Genomic DNA, 18,345 nt, shown 5'->3' on the forward strand with positions numbered 1-18,345 from the left:
AGGATGGAAAATTTGCAGGATAATAAATCATTCTCACTATGGCTAGCATTACAAGTTTAAGAAGAAAAGAAATAACTATTTAACTAAAATAGTCTAAAATTGGACAAGAAGCAGCAGCAACCATAGGTAAAAAGAGAAAACTTCCCCCTGCCCTGCAGTCACTTCATATAGGGAAACTTCTTAAGGGTTAACAAAATACTAAGATACAAAATAAATTTTTTAACCAAAAGCAAGCTTCTGTGGACTAAAATAAGTTGTACAACCTTACAGAAAAGAGTTTGTCAGCCCAGCAAGCTTCACTGAGCCATTCCTGATAAGTATTTAATTCAGATTACATGCCAGGAGAAAGTAAAAGAGATTTAAGAAAACCTCTGTAGCAAGAGGTGATGACAGCAGTAAATTATTCAGTAGTTACAGTTGGAGTCCAGCCATCAGAAAACAGAAAGGACCCAAAAGTGACATACGTAACTCCTCCCTTTTCTTACAATTCTTTTCTTACAATTTGAGGCAACCTCATGATATTCTGGGAGATAAGAAACACCACTAATGTTTTCAAATAACAATACCCTTAAACAAATCTAGCTTGAACACTGGATGTTAGAACTTAAAAAACACACATTTTACAGAAAAGAATATCATATTCTGTGGAAAAGAAAAAAGAGCTTCATTTAAAGCTTAAAGGAATAAAACAGTTTTAGAATTAGAATTCTAATCTTGAGAATTAAAGTATTTTATAAAATGCATCAAAGGTTTTTCCTACTCACATTCCTTGATAGTTCCCATCTACTCAACTAAATATTAAACTGATACTTCCATGCAGAGTACCTGCACACAGTGAATTACCCATTTCAGGTGGTTTTGAGTAAGGATAGCTGCAGGTGACATCCTCACTGGGACCACAATTACCATCAAATTCCTGTCCACCAAGTGAAGCTCAAATTCACACAGCTTGTACGGAACATAAAGATGTCTATACACAGTAATCTCATAACCCTGGTTACCAGTCCAGCAAGAAAAACATCAGAATCCCACACGCGCAGAACAGGGTAGAAAAGCACATCTCTAATGAAGCCACAATGGTGAAACTGCCTGCAGATTTCCCCTCGCAAAACCAAAAAGCCAAAGCTAACAATCAAATGATACTGCTCACTGCTTCTCCTACAAACTAAATAAATAAATAAATAAAGAGAAAAACAAAAACGCCCCAATCAGACAGCTTCAGCTAGAACAGAGTGACTTTCAGAATGTCAGTTAACTAAAAGAAAATTACATTGTTCATCACTCTCTTGGGCAACTCCAGACTAAAATTTTACAAGACGTTCTCACAGAAGAACATCTCAAAGACAAAACACTACTTATCATACATTTTATGGGCTAATAGTTCTACTACCCCACATATTTACTGATCATTAGTTTACATGCAGCAGATAGTTATCTTTCTCTTAGTTACAGCTCATTTTATCCACACCTGGAAAAGCACTGAAGGATTCATTTGTCAAAATCAGTGTGACTGGGAAAGGGTACTGATGAACAAACACAGAACTCATCTGCACTATTCACCATCTAATTCTTAAATAATTTTTTTTTTTTTTTTAAGTCATCAGAATGATTTAAAAACATGAGAATTTTCACGTAACTGTACTTGCATTAGGAGTTTAAATCAGTTTTTAAAACATTTTATTCTCTTTATCTGAAAAGCTACACACGTAGATTATATCTACATTACTGTGAACATAAAAAGGTACTAATGAAAAATAGGGACATCTGACCCAAACTGAGATGCAAGCAAGTCAAGCCTGCAGCAGCACCCGTTGCGCTTTGCTTACAGTTCCACTGATTGATACAGATGTTGCAAAAAAGATGACATTCTTATCCAGTTTCCCTTTCAGTTTTTCATGGTTTTTTGTTTTTGTTTTTTTTTTTGGTGGCTTTCTGTTATTGTTGTAATGGAACCAAGACACTGAAAATAGGAGAAGTCTATAACATGTAGAAATTTCTCAGTGTATATAATATATACATATATTTATGAAGCACTAGTAATATTAAAGCACAGCTTTAATGCTGTTTTACTCCCTGTTGTGCCAGTAGCACAACACATCAGATGTTATATTACCAACTGCTAACTTCAAGAAACCTTTAAGTCCTTCTATGCTGTCAGTACAAATTCCCTTCCATATACTTAGAAAAAAAAGTAAATACCTTCAAAATATCATTGAAACATAACCCATAAACCCAGAAGAATTACTTCTTCATATAAGGTTACATGGATTAGATGCCTAATACACTGTAACATGATGCAAAGTGCAGCAGTGACAGCAGAGTAGCAAGGTCCTACACTACAGCAAATGAGGATTTACTCAAGTACGTGAGCACAGGAATAAAGAAAAAAAGCTGCTTACTTTCAGAAAACCTCAGGTACACAGAGATCTCCAGCAAGATACCCTTACGTCCACTACCAACCCTTAAATGAGGTCTGAGAAGGGGTGGATCCTGGCTCCACCAGGTGCAATCACTCAGGTACATTGCATGCACCTGAGCTTCCCTGGGTTGGCCCTGCTTTCCTACCAGGTGCTCAATGATTGCTTCAGGCTGTGACTCAGCTTTTCCACTACAGACACAGTATGTATTTTTTTTTATTTTTTGTTTTAAATAGAACTGAAAATCACTTCGTAACTTCATAGAAGCACGTTCTCTGTCCTGTGCTTCTCCATATACATTGCTAAAATTAAAAGTAACACAAAAAAACATGTTTTACACGAGGAGGAATGTAATCAAATTGAACTTAAACAGTCTCAAGTCCATGGCAATCCTCACTTCCAGATTAATAAGGTGTCTATAAAACACACTAACTCAATATCCTTGCTTGTTTGCCAGTTCCTTCAACAGCGTTTTAGATATTTTCACACCAAAGCCATCTTCCCAATCTAGATGCAGCCTACAAATACATCTCCTCGATGGTGCATATGGCAAGCACACCTACTGAAAGCTGGCTCAGAATGTAGGCAACAGTGATTGGAATGCTCCAGCCCAGCTCACAAGTATGCAACTGAGTGAAGAGAAAGCCTACCCTGACCAACTGAGCCATTTTTGTTGGGTGCTAGTTCTACAGAAAGTTCAGCAAAGGAATACCAAGCCCCAGCTGTTCTCTGTGAGCACTCATTACTTCCCCAAGCCAGCCAGGCAGAGCACCCAGAGGCACACCTGGGGATTGGGAGTGCAGGATCTATGCATTAAACACAGCCTCTGTACAACATAACCAATCTTTTTCAGATCTTAGTTTGCAGGAGGAAAAACAACTACTACCAACATTCAGGTCAACAGGATAAAACAAACAAGCACCAGATGAAGGAATACAGTGGGCAGGCCCTTTTCTAGTATGAAAGACTATACCTTTCTACCTTTTGGCCAGTTTGCAAAGCCACTCAGCGGGAAATATTCAAACTTTCAGAACCCAAAACTCTTCTGCTAAAGGCACCTAAATAAGTGCCTTGCTTTCTAAAATGATTAGGAGGCAGGAATCCCAGCTGAAATGGTCAGCTTAACTTTCAATAGAGGTTACTGCCCAACATGCTAAAAATATATTGTTGGGTCACACAACAAATAAATAAAAAAATAAATGATCTGATATTGACTATGGCTGCCCTTCCCTTTTCAAAAGTTGGTTTTGGTTAGCAGCTCAACTAAAGAGTAAGTGCAAACAGCTGTAAACAAAGTAGCACATCGTGGTAAACAGCTTAATGCACTTAAAGCAGAATTTACAAACAGCTCCTCCTGTTGGGATGTACACACTGCATACATAAAAGCATACAGGTGCTTTTATTTTGGCCTCTAACCACTACGCATTCAGCAGTTCCAATTTTGTGACTTCTAGTTCAGTTGAAACAAAGCCCAAAATGTTTTTTTTTTTTTCCTGAATTTTCCAATATCCCGTAGTTCTTGTTTGCGTACAGGATTTGAGGTTCTTGTGGTTAGTTGCACCATTTCTGATGCAATTATAAAAACAAACAAAAAGGAAAGCAGGAAATAATTTCATTCATCCTAATATTGTGCAAAGAGCATAACTGTATTCAGTGGTTCTTCCTGGCAGCCCTTCCTTTATTGATAGCAACAAGCTTTTATAACTTGGAAATTAAAAAGAACATGATTGGGAGGCTCAAAAACTCTACAATGATCAGCTGGTGATAAGAAATCTAAATAAAGAAAACAAAATCCAGTTCCATTAGCACACTAGCTTTAACAGAGTAAGCTGTGAAAATTTCAGTGCTCATTTGCAGTGTAAACTGGAGACTGTGTCACAACTGACAAATTGACATTTTCACTTCATAGCAAGACTAAAGCAGAACTGTGCTAAGTGTAGTTTTTAGGAAATTCTTGAAGATACAGAAAAGGGATTGAAAGCTAGGTAGCCAGGAATTTGTTTGCAATTTCTGAGGAAAAGGAAGATTAAGAGGTAAGAATGTGCAAGAACACTGAGCTGTAAAAATGGTACAACTCCTAGCTTTGCAAGGAAATAGACGCGACGCTAAAATAAAATCATCAGTGCTGCATGGGTGGAAATTTATAGGTAAAAATGAAAAAATTATTTTGACAAAGCCATGTTTTAACGAAATCACATCAATTTTGAAAACATTCCAGGTTGCTGGAAAAAATTATCCAAGTACAAATATCTTTGCAAACTCAATTTTACAAGAAAAGTAGTTTTTAGTTCTATGAATTGGGATAAAAAGACTAAAAAAATGCAAAAAGAACAGTGAAGAAAAAAAAAAAAAGATAATATGGAACATCACTGATGACCTTACCTCAAGATACAGCATCACTCTGTAACAACTACAGCAAAATTTCTTCTCCTAAATCTTGTCAGTTCAACAAATTCTCTTGAACATTCATACCACTCAGATGCTATATCACCCTAAGCTTTTCCAATATAGTTAATATTTTGAACAGTATCACAAGAAATATCAATTCTATGGCCCACAGAACATGCAAATGCCTCCGACTTACCAGACACCTGTGTGTCACAAAGGGGCCAGAAGAAAAAATAGTTTTTATACATGCAATTAAAGCTCCCATAATCTTTATCATCTCATAAACTTGCATTCATTAACTTTCAGAGAGGGTGGCCAGGTACTGGAACAGCCTGCCCAGGGCTGTGGAAGAGGCCCCAAGCTGCCAGAGTTCAGGAAGCATTTACACAACGCTCCCACACAGAGGGTTTGATTTTTGGGTGGTCCTGTGTGGAGCCCAGAGTTGGACTCATTGATACATATGTGTCCCTCCCAATCCTAGATATTCAATGACTCTATGATTTAGAGTCAGCCTTGTTGACTACTTCGGAATGCACTGGGAACACTTGATCCTTCCTGTCTCGTGGTCTCAGTCTTTTGGGTCAGTGAGGCTCACCTTTTTTTCTCTCATTCAGCTCATGCCTTTTCTCATATACAACTTCTCAATAGCAGTCTGACTGAGCTCTTCATCTAATGTAGTTTCCTTTCAGCTGTTCACCATGGTCCTTCCAAAACCACTTTCCAGGCTCCGTTACTCCCAGCAATCTTATCCTAATTTATTGCCTTGGAACCTCATGCAGTCCAACTATTATTTCCTCACCATCAGGATCAGATAAACCCTCTTTTGCATTGTCTGAACAAATGCAGGAGAAAATTGAGGGCACAGTGGTAATACACGCTCTTCTCTCTGTTCCTGGGAGAAATAATTAAGGAGGAAATCTTGCTTAGTCTTATAGTTCTGAAAAAGAGTAAGTTTAGAGTAGATGAAATATTTGGAGAATTTTAGTGTCAAATCCACAGAGCACAGGTGAGCCACTATTTGTCAACAGCCAATAACTGGGTCAAATTTTTTACAGGAGCAATAAAAGAATTACAAGAGAAAAAATAGGTTGGAAGAAAGAGAGATGAAGAAACAATTTTAGCTCAAGCTTCTTCAGAAACACAGTGTGGGGAAGGGAAGGGAAGCACAGCACTAACTGAGTAAAAAGGAATTCTGAAGAGATTTTTGAGAGAGATTTTTAAACCAAACATCTCTGTTAGCATTTAGTCAGGTGAGATATACATATTTAACGCACTTTGCAAGCAGATGTGAAATCACTGTATGACAGTGAGAGCTTTCAGTGCAGTCCTGGGTAGGCAGAGTAAATGATGGAAGGAGCATTCCCACCTCCTTCCCCAGCAATATCAGATCATAACTCTTAACCACTTATTTTCTGCATTGCTCTGCAGCTGGTTATACTCAGCTTTCCCCTGTATACATCCATTCTCAGAGCTATATGAAACCTGGACATGCGTTCAGGCTACATGTTGAGGACAACACCTATGACTCTACTTCAACGAAACCTTACTTGGTTTCGAAAAGAAGCCAAAGATGATTCTGAGTTGATGACTCTTCAGAGAAACAGATCCTCAAAAGCCATTATGTTTCAGTGTCCACCATGCAACTAAGCTCCCATAAGCCATAGTCCCAAATGTATTTCTAATTGTCTAATTATTCTAATTTCTATTTGTGTGGGGTAAATCACACATCAGAATACTTTTTGGTCAGATATATTTTATGTTATTTACTTTCAGGAGGTTTTCACTACTCTTCTCTCTTCAATTACCTTGGGACCTGCACACACTTTACTCTTATGTTTGCTTTCCCTTGTTTCCCTTTCTTTCATACAAGCCATAGAAATCCCAGCATTTATATTCTGATCAGCAAATTGGAGTCATCTTTCAAAATGAATTTTTTAAGCTCATCTTCAATATCCTCTGCTTTTGGAAATAACTAAGGTGCAATATTCCCATGACTTTGTTCTGCTTCAGTTCTCAAAATGTGGTTCTCACTGTTGTATAGTAGATGTGCGTTTCTTATGCAGGAACAACAGAAAGTGATTGAAAAGAAAGGGTGAAGGCAGAAGTTTTTGAAACAGGAATCCATATATCCACACAAAAGTTTTAGGAGGCAGCTAGTTCAAACTGATTTAAAAACAGCATTTCAGATAATCTGAGCACTTACTTTTGTTTATGAGCTATTGGCGGGCAAGTTTCTCGGAAGACTTAACAGTTAAGGGCTGATTTATTTTTTTTTTTTAATGTAGTTATTACTTTTGTTTTACTGAAATTACGTGACACCACATGAAAAGCTCAGAAAAAAACATTTCTTCCTTGGTGGCAAATGCAGCTACAAAACAAACAAACAAAAAACACCAAACAAAAACTATTCTAGCATAAGTTTGTGATACATGTTATTTTTTTGAACTAAGGGAACACATTTTGCAGCATCACTTGCAATTTTTTACCTGCATGATAATCTGACATAATAGGTAATACATTTTGATTATCAACAGTATTTATCCTTTTGTAACAACAAACATATTTTGGATATTTTAATTATCAAGACATTATTCTTTTACTCTGTATTTCAAAAATGCAGTGAAATGGCACCAGAAGGGACAGATTTAGTGGCAGGATTATTTTCTTTTTAAATTAATAAGCAACGTAATAATAGTTTATAAAATACCCTGACCTCACAAGAAAAGCTTGGGGTCAGGCAATGGGAAAATGGCAGGAAAAAAAAGATATTCCTTGCAGTGGAATTACATTTTGAAACTGCATAACTAATTGCAAATCTCAAAGTGAAAAATCAAGTCAATCTAGTCAAATGTATTAAACATTTTTCAGTGTTCTAGCTGTTTGCAGTTCACAACTGTTCCCTAAAACATAAATATTCACAAATAGTTCCCTTAATTTCTTTTAAATTCAACAACAACAACAAAATAGATTCACATTCCTTTGCACTTTGTAATAGTTAATAGGCTTCAGACCCAACCAACATAGCAATATTTCCATAGCTAGCTATATGAGGCTAAGCAAAACTCAGACATAACTGAACTAGACTAGAGGTCCAGCTTCAATTGCCAGTGAGAAGTCTGGGTTCAAAAGTCAACAGCTGGTGAAAAAAAGGGGAAAAAGAACAAAAAGAAATGATATGTTCTTCCCCTTTTGATTTGTAGGAAGCTATTAACAACTATGCTTGGACACCAATACAGCTGCCAAATACCCTTCTGCTAGGTACTCACAAAGCTCCATGAACTCACTCCCGTGTAGACACAGCTCTGTTTGAAAAGATGTGCTCCAGGGTACTACAGCTGCTGGTGAGGTTGTTGGCATTCCTGACATGCTCACAATGGCTATTCAAGATAATCTATCTTCCAGGAATTCAAATAAGTTCCCTCTGCTACATTTCTGCTTGTGATGCTTGAAAAAGTCAGTACAGACTGGCTGGAGTAGAAGCAGAAATAGTACAGCCATTTGAAATGAAGATCTATAGGAGATTTCATGATACAGAGTCTGACATTTTTTATATGCTAGAGCAGCAGTCACTTGTGAGAGAGACCACTAAGCACTACACCTCAGTAGGTCTACTTTGTTTTTCTGTTTGTTTTTCTAGATTGCAGAAAGAGGGGTTTCATTTCCTACCCTGTTGTCAATAGGAAGCTTTATCAGGACCTGAAATACAAATTGCTGGAGAGAAGGCACTATCTGCCAGTTCCCAAGTTAAACTATCTATTGAAGAAAATAATCTAGAGGATAAAAATGTACTTGGAGAAGCAATGATGGACCCTTACAATAAAAATGTGGGACAGAAAGATTGTTTTCCATACTTCCTCAGCACTAGCTCCAGCTTTACTATTTAGTTACCCTTTTTTTCCCCCACACTTTTCCTCTCAATCCTCTTTTTTCTTCTCCTTGGACATTTGGTCCAAATAATAAAGGCACTTTCTGGTAGAAAAAAAAGCAAGTATATTTTGCACTCAGCAGCACGCGCAGAATCCTAATAAACAATGCAACAACATATTTCATAAACAATGTCAGCATTCCTATTATTCTTTGTTACTCTTTTCCCTATTAGGACTATCCGAAAGTGTCCATACATACAGTAATCACAGTGCTTCACAGTTTTGTTTTTTTTTTTTTTATCAAGATGAGCCATATTTGTTCTAGAAACACAATCACAATGTGAAAACATCTAAGTAAACCAAACCCATAGCCAGCCTGGTCACTTCTTGAAACAAGTCTTATGGTGTTCCACAGTAGTAAATGCAAAGCAAAAAACAGTCTACTCAGACTCGGTATGAAAAGCTATCAAGTATCTTCTCTATTAAACGGAGTCATGTGACACTGTTTGACTCTGACCTCTCAACTAAATCCACATCTTTGGAAGCATCTAAGTAACATTCACAGAATCACCAATGTTGAAAAAGACCTCTAACATCATCCAGTCCAATCATCCACCTATTACCGATATTTCTTACTAAACCACGTCCCCCTCAATGCAACGTCTAATCATTTCTTGCTTTCTCCAGTGTTACTTCTGCTTTTGCTAGCTGGCTTTGACTCTCAACAGATTACAAGTCACCATCCAAGAGCCTTTCAGCAGCCCACAGGAGATCCAAAGCAGAGAGAAGGACAGACGGCTCTGGACTGCTCCCAACAGCCATCAAAATACATGGTCAATATTTTTCACCTAAATGCTTACAATTGCTATGATACAATAATAACAGTAACTGTAAAACAATAACTTGTTGCTTAGGTAAATGCTGAAGTTCTTTTTATGATTCTCTCTCCCCAGGAATCAAATATCTTAGGGATGAAGTGGTACTGTCATTGAAGAAGGGTTTGGAAAAAATATAATCCATAAATAATAATAAACTGGTTTCACAGAAATTTCTTGGATTCTGAGATATCAGCAGGAGGAGTGTGGTTTACAGAAAAATCATAATAATAAGAGGTTTAGAAATCCAGAGAATCTGCTGCAACACTGGAAAGCTATCATTTTCTGTGGAGAGAAGCAATCTTTTTTTTCTTCTATTCAAGTACTTATTTGAGGCATTCAGTCTAAAGGACATAATATTTGAAGATTTCATTCATATTTATAAATCAATTTAACTAATTATTTCTGTTGTTTTATGAATTTACAAGGTCATGTCCTGGTTCATAGAGAATATCTGTAGCATTTGACTGAAACTCATGGCAATTCTCTAGAGATGCTCATAAACTGCATTTTTAAACTCTGGAGAATTTGAAATATCAAGTTGTAGGATAAACATATGCCCCCAAGTTGGAAGGAATGCTTTCACATTCAAAAGGTTACTCAGATATGAAAAGATCACGTTCTGAACACGAAAGCAGTTGATGACATGTCATAATGTGAAGAGTAAGGGAAAACACAGTCAATTGTTAGGCCTGTTGCTGTTATCCTGGGAGATCCACAATTCCAAAGGCTTTTCATGACAGCTGCACTTTTCTGACATATCACAAGCCCTTTGAACCACCAGGAAGATGGCTCACAGCAGCAAGACAATGCCAAACTGCAATAGCTGTAATGTACACACACACAGTCCAGAGATCTTAAGAATAAAAGCCCAAAACTGCAACTGATCGGGAACTCTCATCAGAAGGCTTTCTGATGAAAAGCACTGTTGCTCCAAAGCCTAAATATTTCTCAGAAGACTTTTTCCTACATTTTCTCATGTTTTGTATCACAAAAACCTGAAATACATATTTACAGTTGCCTGGTGTGATCTGATTCTGACTACTCCGGTTTGAAGAAATGACCTGAAATATTAATTTTCAAATGTATTTCCTATTGGGTTATCTTGTCTCCTGAGGACTGTGGATCACAGGGCTGGATCCAGTTGCAGATGGCCCTCTCTCCACACAGGACTCACACATGTTTTGGTAGAATCAGTTCAATAAATTAAACGAGGAAACATTTTGATTTAGAAAGACCTTAAAGTTTTATTTAGAAATGAAATAAAATGTGAAACAAAATGTTCCACTGCTTTAAAATAATGTTTGAATTAATTAAGTCCCTGAACATTTTTCATACTTTTTTTTATCCCTATCCGCAACTGAAAACGTTAAGCACTTTCTATAGTACCATGGACACTTACAATGACATGCTCTAATTAAAATATCCTGAAGAGTAAAAAATAAGTAATCTAGAAATAAACCATAGTTAAGTGCAAAAGGTATTGCCAGTTTTAATAAACACGCAGTTTCAAAATAGAAAATAAATTTACAGTGTCAAGCTTCATGCCGTCAGAAAACAGTAATGAGATTGATTGTAAAGATATCCTTTCAAGGCTTTTGCTTTCCTTCATTATGATTGAATAAAATTAAATTTTTCAATATTCAAAAATCAGTGAGTTTGCTGGTAAGATCAGAATTTTACTCCTCACTGACCCTAAACTGTGGTTTAGTTACTCTGGATATGAAAAAAATATTTCACCCACACACAATATTTATACATATATATATATATATATGCCGGTATATAAACATACAAAAATATAGTACATATGCATTGTACATAAAGAAGAAATAAAAGTACGTAAAAAGAACACACCTTTCATCCAAATATGTATGTAAATTGTACATATATAATAATTGCAACAACATGACAACTCCTTACACATTACTCTAGACATGTAGAACTTAAGTTTTTCCATCTGACTTCTTCCTCAAATTTCCAGTCCCCTTTGTGGATGCCCATTCTAGACTTGGGAGCTACACTGCATTGTTGAACTGTTCACCATGTGTTCACTATATTCTAGTCAAGGGGAAGAAACTGAAAGGTCAAATGCTGTTTCTGCTCACACCTGCCCAGAGGGACAGTGGCTCTTACGTGCAGAAAGGATGCAGAAAACTCAGTGGGCTTGTAATCATGGACAAATCACCCCATAACTTTAGACCTTCCTGAATGCAGCAGAAGCCTCAGAGTAAGCTTTTGGATGTGAATCTGCCCACCAACACAGTGTTCATAACTGCATAAGTTGAACAGAATCCTTACCATGTTGTTATCTTACTCAAAACTTAGTTCTCTAAGAACATAAAGTCAGATTACACAGACTTGAAATTCCATACATCTCAGTCAAAGTTTAATGCACATGTGCTTTAAATCATGCCCTATTTAACACTTATGATTACAGAGTTGACCAAATGCCCCCCAGAAAATGTTTCCATAGCCTCTTCTAATCACCTCACAAAAATCTACAATAATATTTGTCTTCTATTGCAGAGCTATTTACTCAGCCAGGGATCCTTAAAGACAGCTCTTACTTCTGCCCCTGAAACTAAAAAAATAAATGTAGTTCAAAATAAATAAATAAATAAATAAATAAATAAATAAATAGAAGATTTGGAAGATATACCATTGACAAATATATGCACACATTGGAAATCAAAAGAGATTCAGCTCATTTACTATAAAAAGGTAATAAGCTGTGTCCTACCTATGGTGGTAATAACAGTGCCAGCAAAGAAGAAGGAACTTCCCAAGTCCCAGTGACTGATCTGAGTAGATGTGTTTCCTAAAGGTATGATTCCTGCATTTATTGCTGCCACTACTTGCTGCAAGTTTAAAAAGATTTTTGTCAATATTCATGAAACATTGATATTAATATACATTACATTAAGATAAGCAATTTATTTAACCCAAGCAATAAACCACAAAAAGAAGAGTGTTGGGCTGCTCAAGTTTTGTCATTCAGCCAGGCTAGGATTTATTGCTCAGAATACACTTGAGCATGTGAGTGAGCTGCAGAGCTGCAAGCTCTACACTACGAAAGCAAAATGTTCAAAAAATCCACAAAATCTACAAGAGTTATGTTAATTAGGTGACAAACAATTATTTTTACTGTTGTAACATTTTGATGAAGAAAAATGTGCATTAGACAAAGATTTACAATTACATTTCCCAAAATGTTATTCTATTGAGTTAGTGAAGCAAATGTATTTTTTAAAACACAATCATTTTAAAACTCCAAGAAAAAAATCACCATGCATTATTTTGAATCAAATGAACTCCAAATAATTAAAATATTTCTTTAAAATAGATAATCCAGTAATGAAAGGTGTATAATTACATAAAACCTCCACTCTATCAACAGCAAATCCAGGGTCAAGTACCAAACTTGTATTTTGCTAAGTTTATGTATAATAATAATTGGTGTTTAACAAAAGAACATCACAGGAAGCAATCCTACAAAGCTAAAATCAACATTTTCACTAATAAATAGCTTCATCTTGGTGAGTTGTCCAAAAATGACTTTGCAGATACAGGCATTCAGCAACAGAGTAGACCAGAATGGTTTTCTGTGTGGGCAGAAACCCCACTGTTCTGGTTTCTGAAACTGCTCTGAGTGAAGCCCTCTGAAATTGTTATACTATTTCGGATGAAGACTATCTTGCAGAATTAATATTTTTTTTTTCCAATCAGAAAATAGATCAATATTTTGCCAATTAAATGATTTTTGTTTCTTAACAGTGCCCGTGCAAGTCAGTTGATGTGAATAGACATGACAAAACATCAATGCTGGAATCCCCAGACCATTGATTTTCCATGACTGGACCTCAACCAAAATCCACCGCTTCCAGTTTGCCATTGCCAAAGCTCAGATGCACAAAGCAGTCATCTCTGAAACCATGAGGATGCCAAGTGCCATTTTCAGCACCCAGGGTGTCAGAAGAAAGCCCACTGGGGTAACCTGACATAGAATTTGCATTGTTTTACCTTCTATACTTTTCATTTTAAAATGCTTTGAAATTCCAGAAAGCAAGACATCCAAGATGTGTAATATTCAGTCCTACTGAGGAGGAAGAAAAGAATAGGGAGAAGTAAGGGGAAGAGAGTTTAATTTTCCTTTGGGTTGAGGAAAAATGCTTCTTCAGTGTTCATACATTACATACAACTTGGCAACTATAAGTACTGACAAGCGCTTTCATTAGTTTAAAAAGAGACATATCAGATTAAGACCCATATGGAAACCAGCCCTTATATTGATTTTGGAATTCACACAATACAGATATTCCTTTAACTTACATGCCCTAGTGTGCTGCATTATGAAGCCTACTGAATACATTTTGAGTACTGTTTCATTTTAGAGAACTAAGAATTTTCATCATAAATCCTTGTACCTGCAAGTAGGTACATGCACTTCTGTGAGGACATCATATGGTAAAGTGCTGGATTAATATAATTTTATAGGACCGTTCATGTTTGTTTTTTTTTTTTTTTTTTCAGTTCAGCATACTGTGTGAATGCTCTATAGAGAGCAAAGCACCTGTTTAGGCAGTCTAAGACAACCCATTTTTATACAGATCCAGATGTAAAAAATTTTCAGAGCTTTAGATAATCACCATAAAGTTTTGAAGCCAAACAAAATCAGTGTCTTCTCTATGAAAGGCGAGCTCATCAAAGCAATCAAAGATCCATTAAAGCTATGCATTTCCTAACTGCAGTATACTACAACTACAAAATTCAAGGAAAAAAGAAACAGCTTAACCCAAAATTGCTCTGTTGGGTTAGTCCTGACAAAACAGATGGCTACAAAAGACAATTAGCCATTATTATGTCTTTGATTTCAGCCAACAGCTAATTAGGAAAAGAATGTAGAGTCAGGGCAAGCAGGAAAGTGATGCTTTCTCTTCACACAGCTTCTGACTAGCACCTTTAGGAACTTTGAGTGGGAGGCTGCATGGTATTAAGATTGTTCGGGGTGGATCTTTTTACCACAAATTTCACTACTTTTGGAGTCTACATGCATTTTGGGAGCCAAGACACATTGTGACAATGAGTTCAGCACTTGCTGCTGGATTGTTTAAAAAAAAAAGCACTTCCTCTTCGAGATTATTATGTGCTTTGTCATAAATTGTATGAAGTTCTTATGTTATGAGAAACACTGAATTGTCTAATCAGAGAAATTTACTATCTTATAGACCCCATCACCTGCCTCTTCTCCAAGTTAAAAACTGTTTCTTATTAAACAAATTATTTACCTATTTAAATAAGCTCACTGAATCTTCTATATCAGTATTTCTTTATTGCCAGTATCTCATCAACCTTCCCTGTACCTTACTGATTCAACTTATGCACAGTTTTAAACGCAGTTTTAGTGTGGAATGGTCATATGATACCTTCTTCATCATCTGGTTGTTAAGTTTCCAAACACACACTATTAAACTTTCTGCTCTGTGGTTCCTGTGTTTGGGAGAAGCCAGCCTTAAATATTAACAAAGCTACTTCATTACATTTCTTCACAGTCATCCATAAGTCATCCTCACTAACAAGGATGACAGGCTTGAAAGCAACAAGGTCACAGGTTTACTGTGATCAATAACACTATCTCATAAAGTCTTTCGACTGGAGGCCATCTGTCCTTCTTAGTTTGGTCAGTTCTTGTGAACAGGTCCTCATCTAAGACTATTCTTAAGCATAATGTTCAAGAAAATACCCTTACCTGCGTGCATATCGGGGCACAATTTGCAGGGCAGCATCTTTTTTTTGATTACATAATATAGCTGGCTCAAACACAGCTGGACTATTGGATATCAACATTTCCTTAGCCTGGAATAAAAACTAAGCCTCACACAATTGTTTTCTGTTGAATTCACTAAGGGCCAGGATCCCATTCTCCATGCTTAAAAAGCATCCTATTACTTTTAGCCAGTACTGCTAGATCTACTTTTCTCTGTCACTTTATTCTTGATCTCCAGTTTTCTCTCCTCACGGTTGCCTTACTATTAGAGCAAACACAACCATTTCATTTGTCACAAGTTTGGCATGACTTTCCTCCCTTTATAACTTTTTTTTCTGTCATTTGAACTCTTTGGAATACCCTAATATATACAGCAGCATGAATAACTCTTTGCTTTCAATCTTGAAACAGTCAGTACAGTCAGAATCACAAAAACTGTATAATCTTTACATTTATATCAGGTTGCAGCCAACAAACACTTCACATGATCTTAAGAAGGGAATTTCTTCCTTACAGCAATACAGTTCAGTGACAGCCTTAGAGGCAATTTTTCTAGTTTTTCTTATTCTTACCCCCTGTGCAAACTAAGTTCTGACTTAGTGTTTTCACCACTTGCTTTTATTTGTCCTCACAATTTTGAATTGCAGGGGGTTTTTTGACAGTAAAGAAAACTGAGTATCTAAGTATCTAAAAACTTTAGGAACTTAATTCCCATTTTTTTAAATCACATGGATCTTTAGGCTTGCTTTGTACTGTATCCAAAATCTAGGCATGGGGTGCATTCAGGTATTAAGTCATGCTACATACACACTACCTGGCTCTAAACCACTATCCAGGCATAAGCTTTAGTAGAACATCAGAGAGAAGAGAGGAGATGCTTGACCGCAGAGTGGATGGGCCAGGCATCCATGCTACTTTCAAAAACTGAGCTACAAAGACACATAAAGCCTGCATTCACCCAGTGCTGTTTTGCTTGAAATTGGAGCACTAGGAAAATGAGAGCAACAACACTAAATTTGATTTTAATTCAATGCCAGTTTCCCATATAATTTAGAAACACTTTCTGGTAAATATATTGTGCAGTTTTGTGTTATCACATCATGATTTATTCAAGCTATCCACTGAGACCACACTGACCTACCCTTGCAGTTTATCACATAAATCAGGCTTTCAAAAAGGAGCTATTTGGGCAAGAGTGAGGGGGGGGGGGGAAGTAGAAGACAATTCTTCTAGGTCAGGGACTTCAACCTCTGCTCCTCTGACCCCGCAAGGAATCAATGGAGATGAGGGACAAAAGCAAGCCTGTTGGTGATGGAGCAACATCCACTAAACTGGGATCCTCAGTACAACAAATACAGAGAGGTTATAAACTGAGGAGGATGGCCTCTGGTAGTCTCCCACAGAAATAAGCATATCTCAAACCAGCCACCCTAATTCTTTCTCATCTTCTTGTCCTCCGTCAGGCACTGAATGCATGCTTTTGTACGTCACTTTTCTGAAATGATGTAACAAAACACTTCATTACTCTCAGCCTTTCTGTCCAAAAATTAAAATAGGTTCACTGCAAGGTATGCTGCTGATAAAAGAGCATGCATTCTTCTGTTCCCCAGGTTGTCAGGAGTTGGCTTGCACTTCCTGGGAATCATTTAACAAGCAGTGTCAAAAAATCAAAAATGCCTCATAGTTTTTGGAAACTCAGCTCTCCTCCTGGATTTCTTCCTTTTTACAAGCACACTCCCTCTCTCTCCCGTGTAGCCATACACCTCATGCTGTCCAGCTACTGCCCAGGTCCCGCCTTTGCACTTCACCTTTGGTTTGCAGAGGATGGAAATACCAGTTCTTTGTTCAGAGGCACACTCAGATGCTTTTAACACTTAGCAAACTACTCTCCACTCTCTCAAAGATTACGCTTTTGAGTCCTACTGTTGAAAGAAACTGCAACGATGTTTGTATTGCAATTCTATGATTGCATGTAATTTTTTTCGTCCATCTAACTTATGATTCTAATCTGCACTGGAGTACTCAGCATGTCAAAAAGCTCTTTTCACCCTACGTTCACAATCTTCTTAAGCTAAAAATACACAGGAAGATATTGAAAAACATTTATATTTTAAAATAGGTAGAACCAATAGAATACATATATAAATTTTGTGTGTGTGTATACATTTATATATACACATATATATATGTACACATTTTGAGATGAGAATCTTACTTTGCTTCTTGAGATTAAAGATAGGAAGAATTATTCAGACAGCTGCTCAGGAAAATTGACTTACCAGTGAGTCATAGCTGCCATCCTCTCTAAGACAAAAGCTGTCATTCAGATGCACTCAAACTAGGTTCTGGGTCCTGGAAAACTGTTCCTCTGAACTAAATATATCATTCAAGAGCCCAAACCACCCTGCTCAGAGAAGTGACAAGGGTGGTTAAAAACTATTTATTATTCTTCCAGAAATCTGTATTGCTCTTAGGCTCATGAAGGGTAAAGAGCATGTGTTATAAAAATTTCCTTAGGTTTAATGAGCATGAAGAAAATAGCTACAGAAGAGGGATCTATCCTATCAGCATGCTAAAATGGGAATGGTCTCACGGCAACAGAAAGTTTGGCAAAAATTTCTCCACTCCGTGAACAGAGAGAATTATAGAATCATAGGATCAGCGAGGTCAGAAAAGACCTCCAAGATCACCCAGTCCAACCATTCACCAACCACCAGTATTTCCCCACTAAACCATGTCCCTCAGTACAGAGAGCGGAGGTAGAGGAAGAGATCCATCTGGAAGAGCACAGCAGGAACTGGAGCAATCCAGAGCAGGACATGCCCACACCCTGGGGGCTCCACAGCCTACCTGTTTTCTGGTAATGAGGCCCCACCACAGCACATGGATATCTGCACAGGGCAGGTCAGGGTGAGGTTAGGATCACAGGTGCCTCCAGAAGACCTTTGATTTAATAAATCAACAGCTTGGACAATATTTCCTGAACATTTTTCTCTGATGAGAAAGAAGCAGGCATGATGTCCTGGGGTGAA

The 18,345-nt window shown here is 37.1% G+C and overlaps 1 protein-coding gene across 3 annotated transcripts in view; it reads right to left on the minus strand.

Annotated features, from left to right (window-relative positions):
* KCNK2 (potassium two pore domain channel subfamily K member 2) overlaps window positions 1–18,345 on the minus strand; it is a 120,318-nt gene that overhangs the window by 45,960 nt on the left and 56,013 nt on the right. For all 3 annotated transcript variants that reach the window (XM_085219243.1, XM_085219244.1, XM_085219245.1), the window contains one exon: window positions 12,290–12,407. In XM_085219243.1, coding sequence (XP_085075369.1) covers window positions 12,290–12,407 — 118 coding nt within the window. The remainder of the gene's footprint in view (window positions 1–12,289; window positions 12,408–18,345) is intronic.

This window comes from Meleagris gallopavo, chromosome 2, assembly GCF_905368555.1.
Source record: "Meleagris gallopavo chromosome 2, MGAL_WU_HG_1.1, whole genome shotgun sequence".
NCBI lineage: Eukaryota > Metazoa > Chordata > Aves > Galliformes > Phasianidae > Meleagris > Meleagris gallopavo.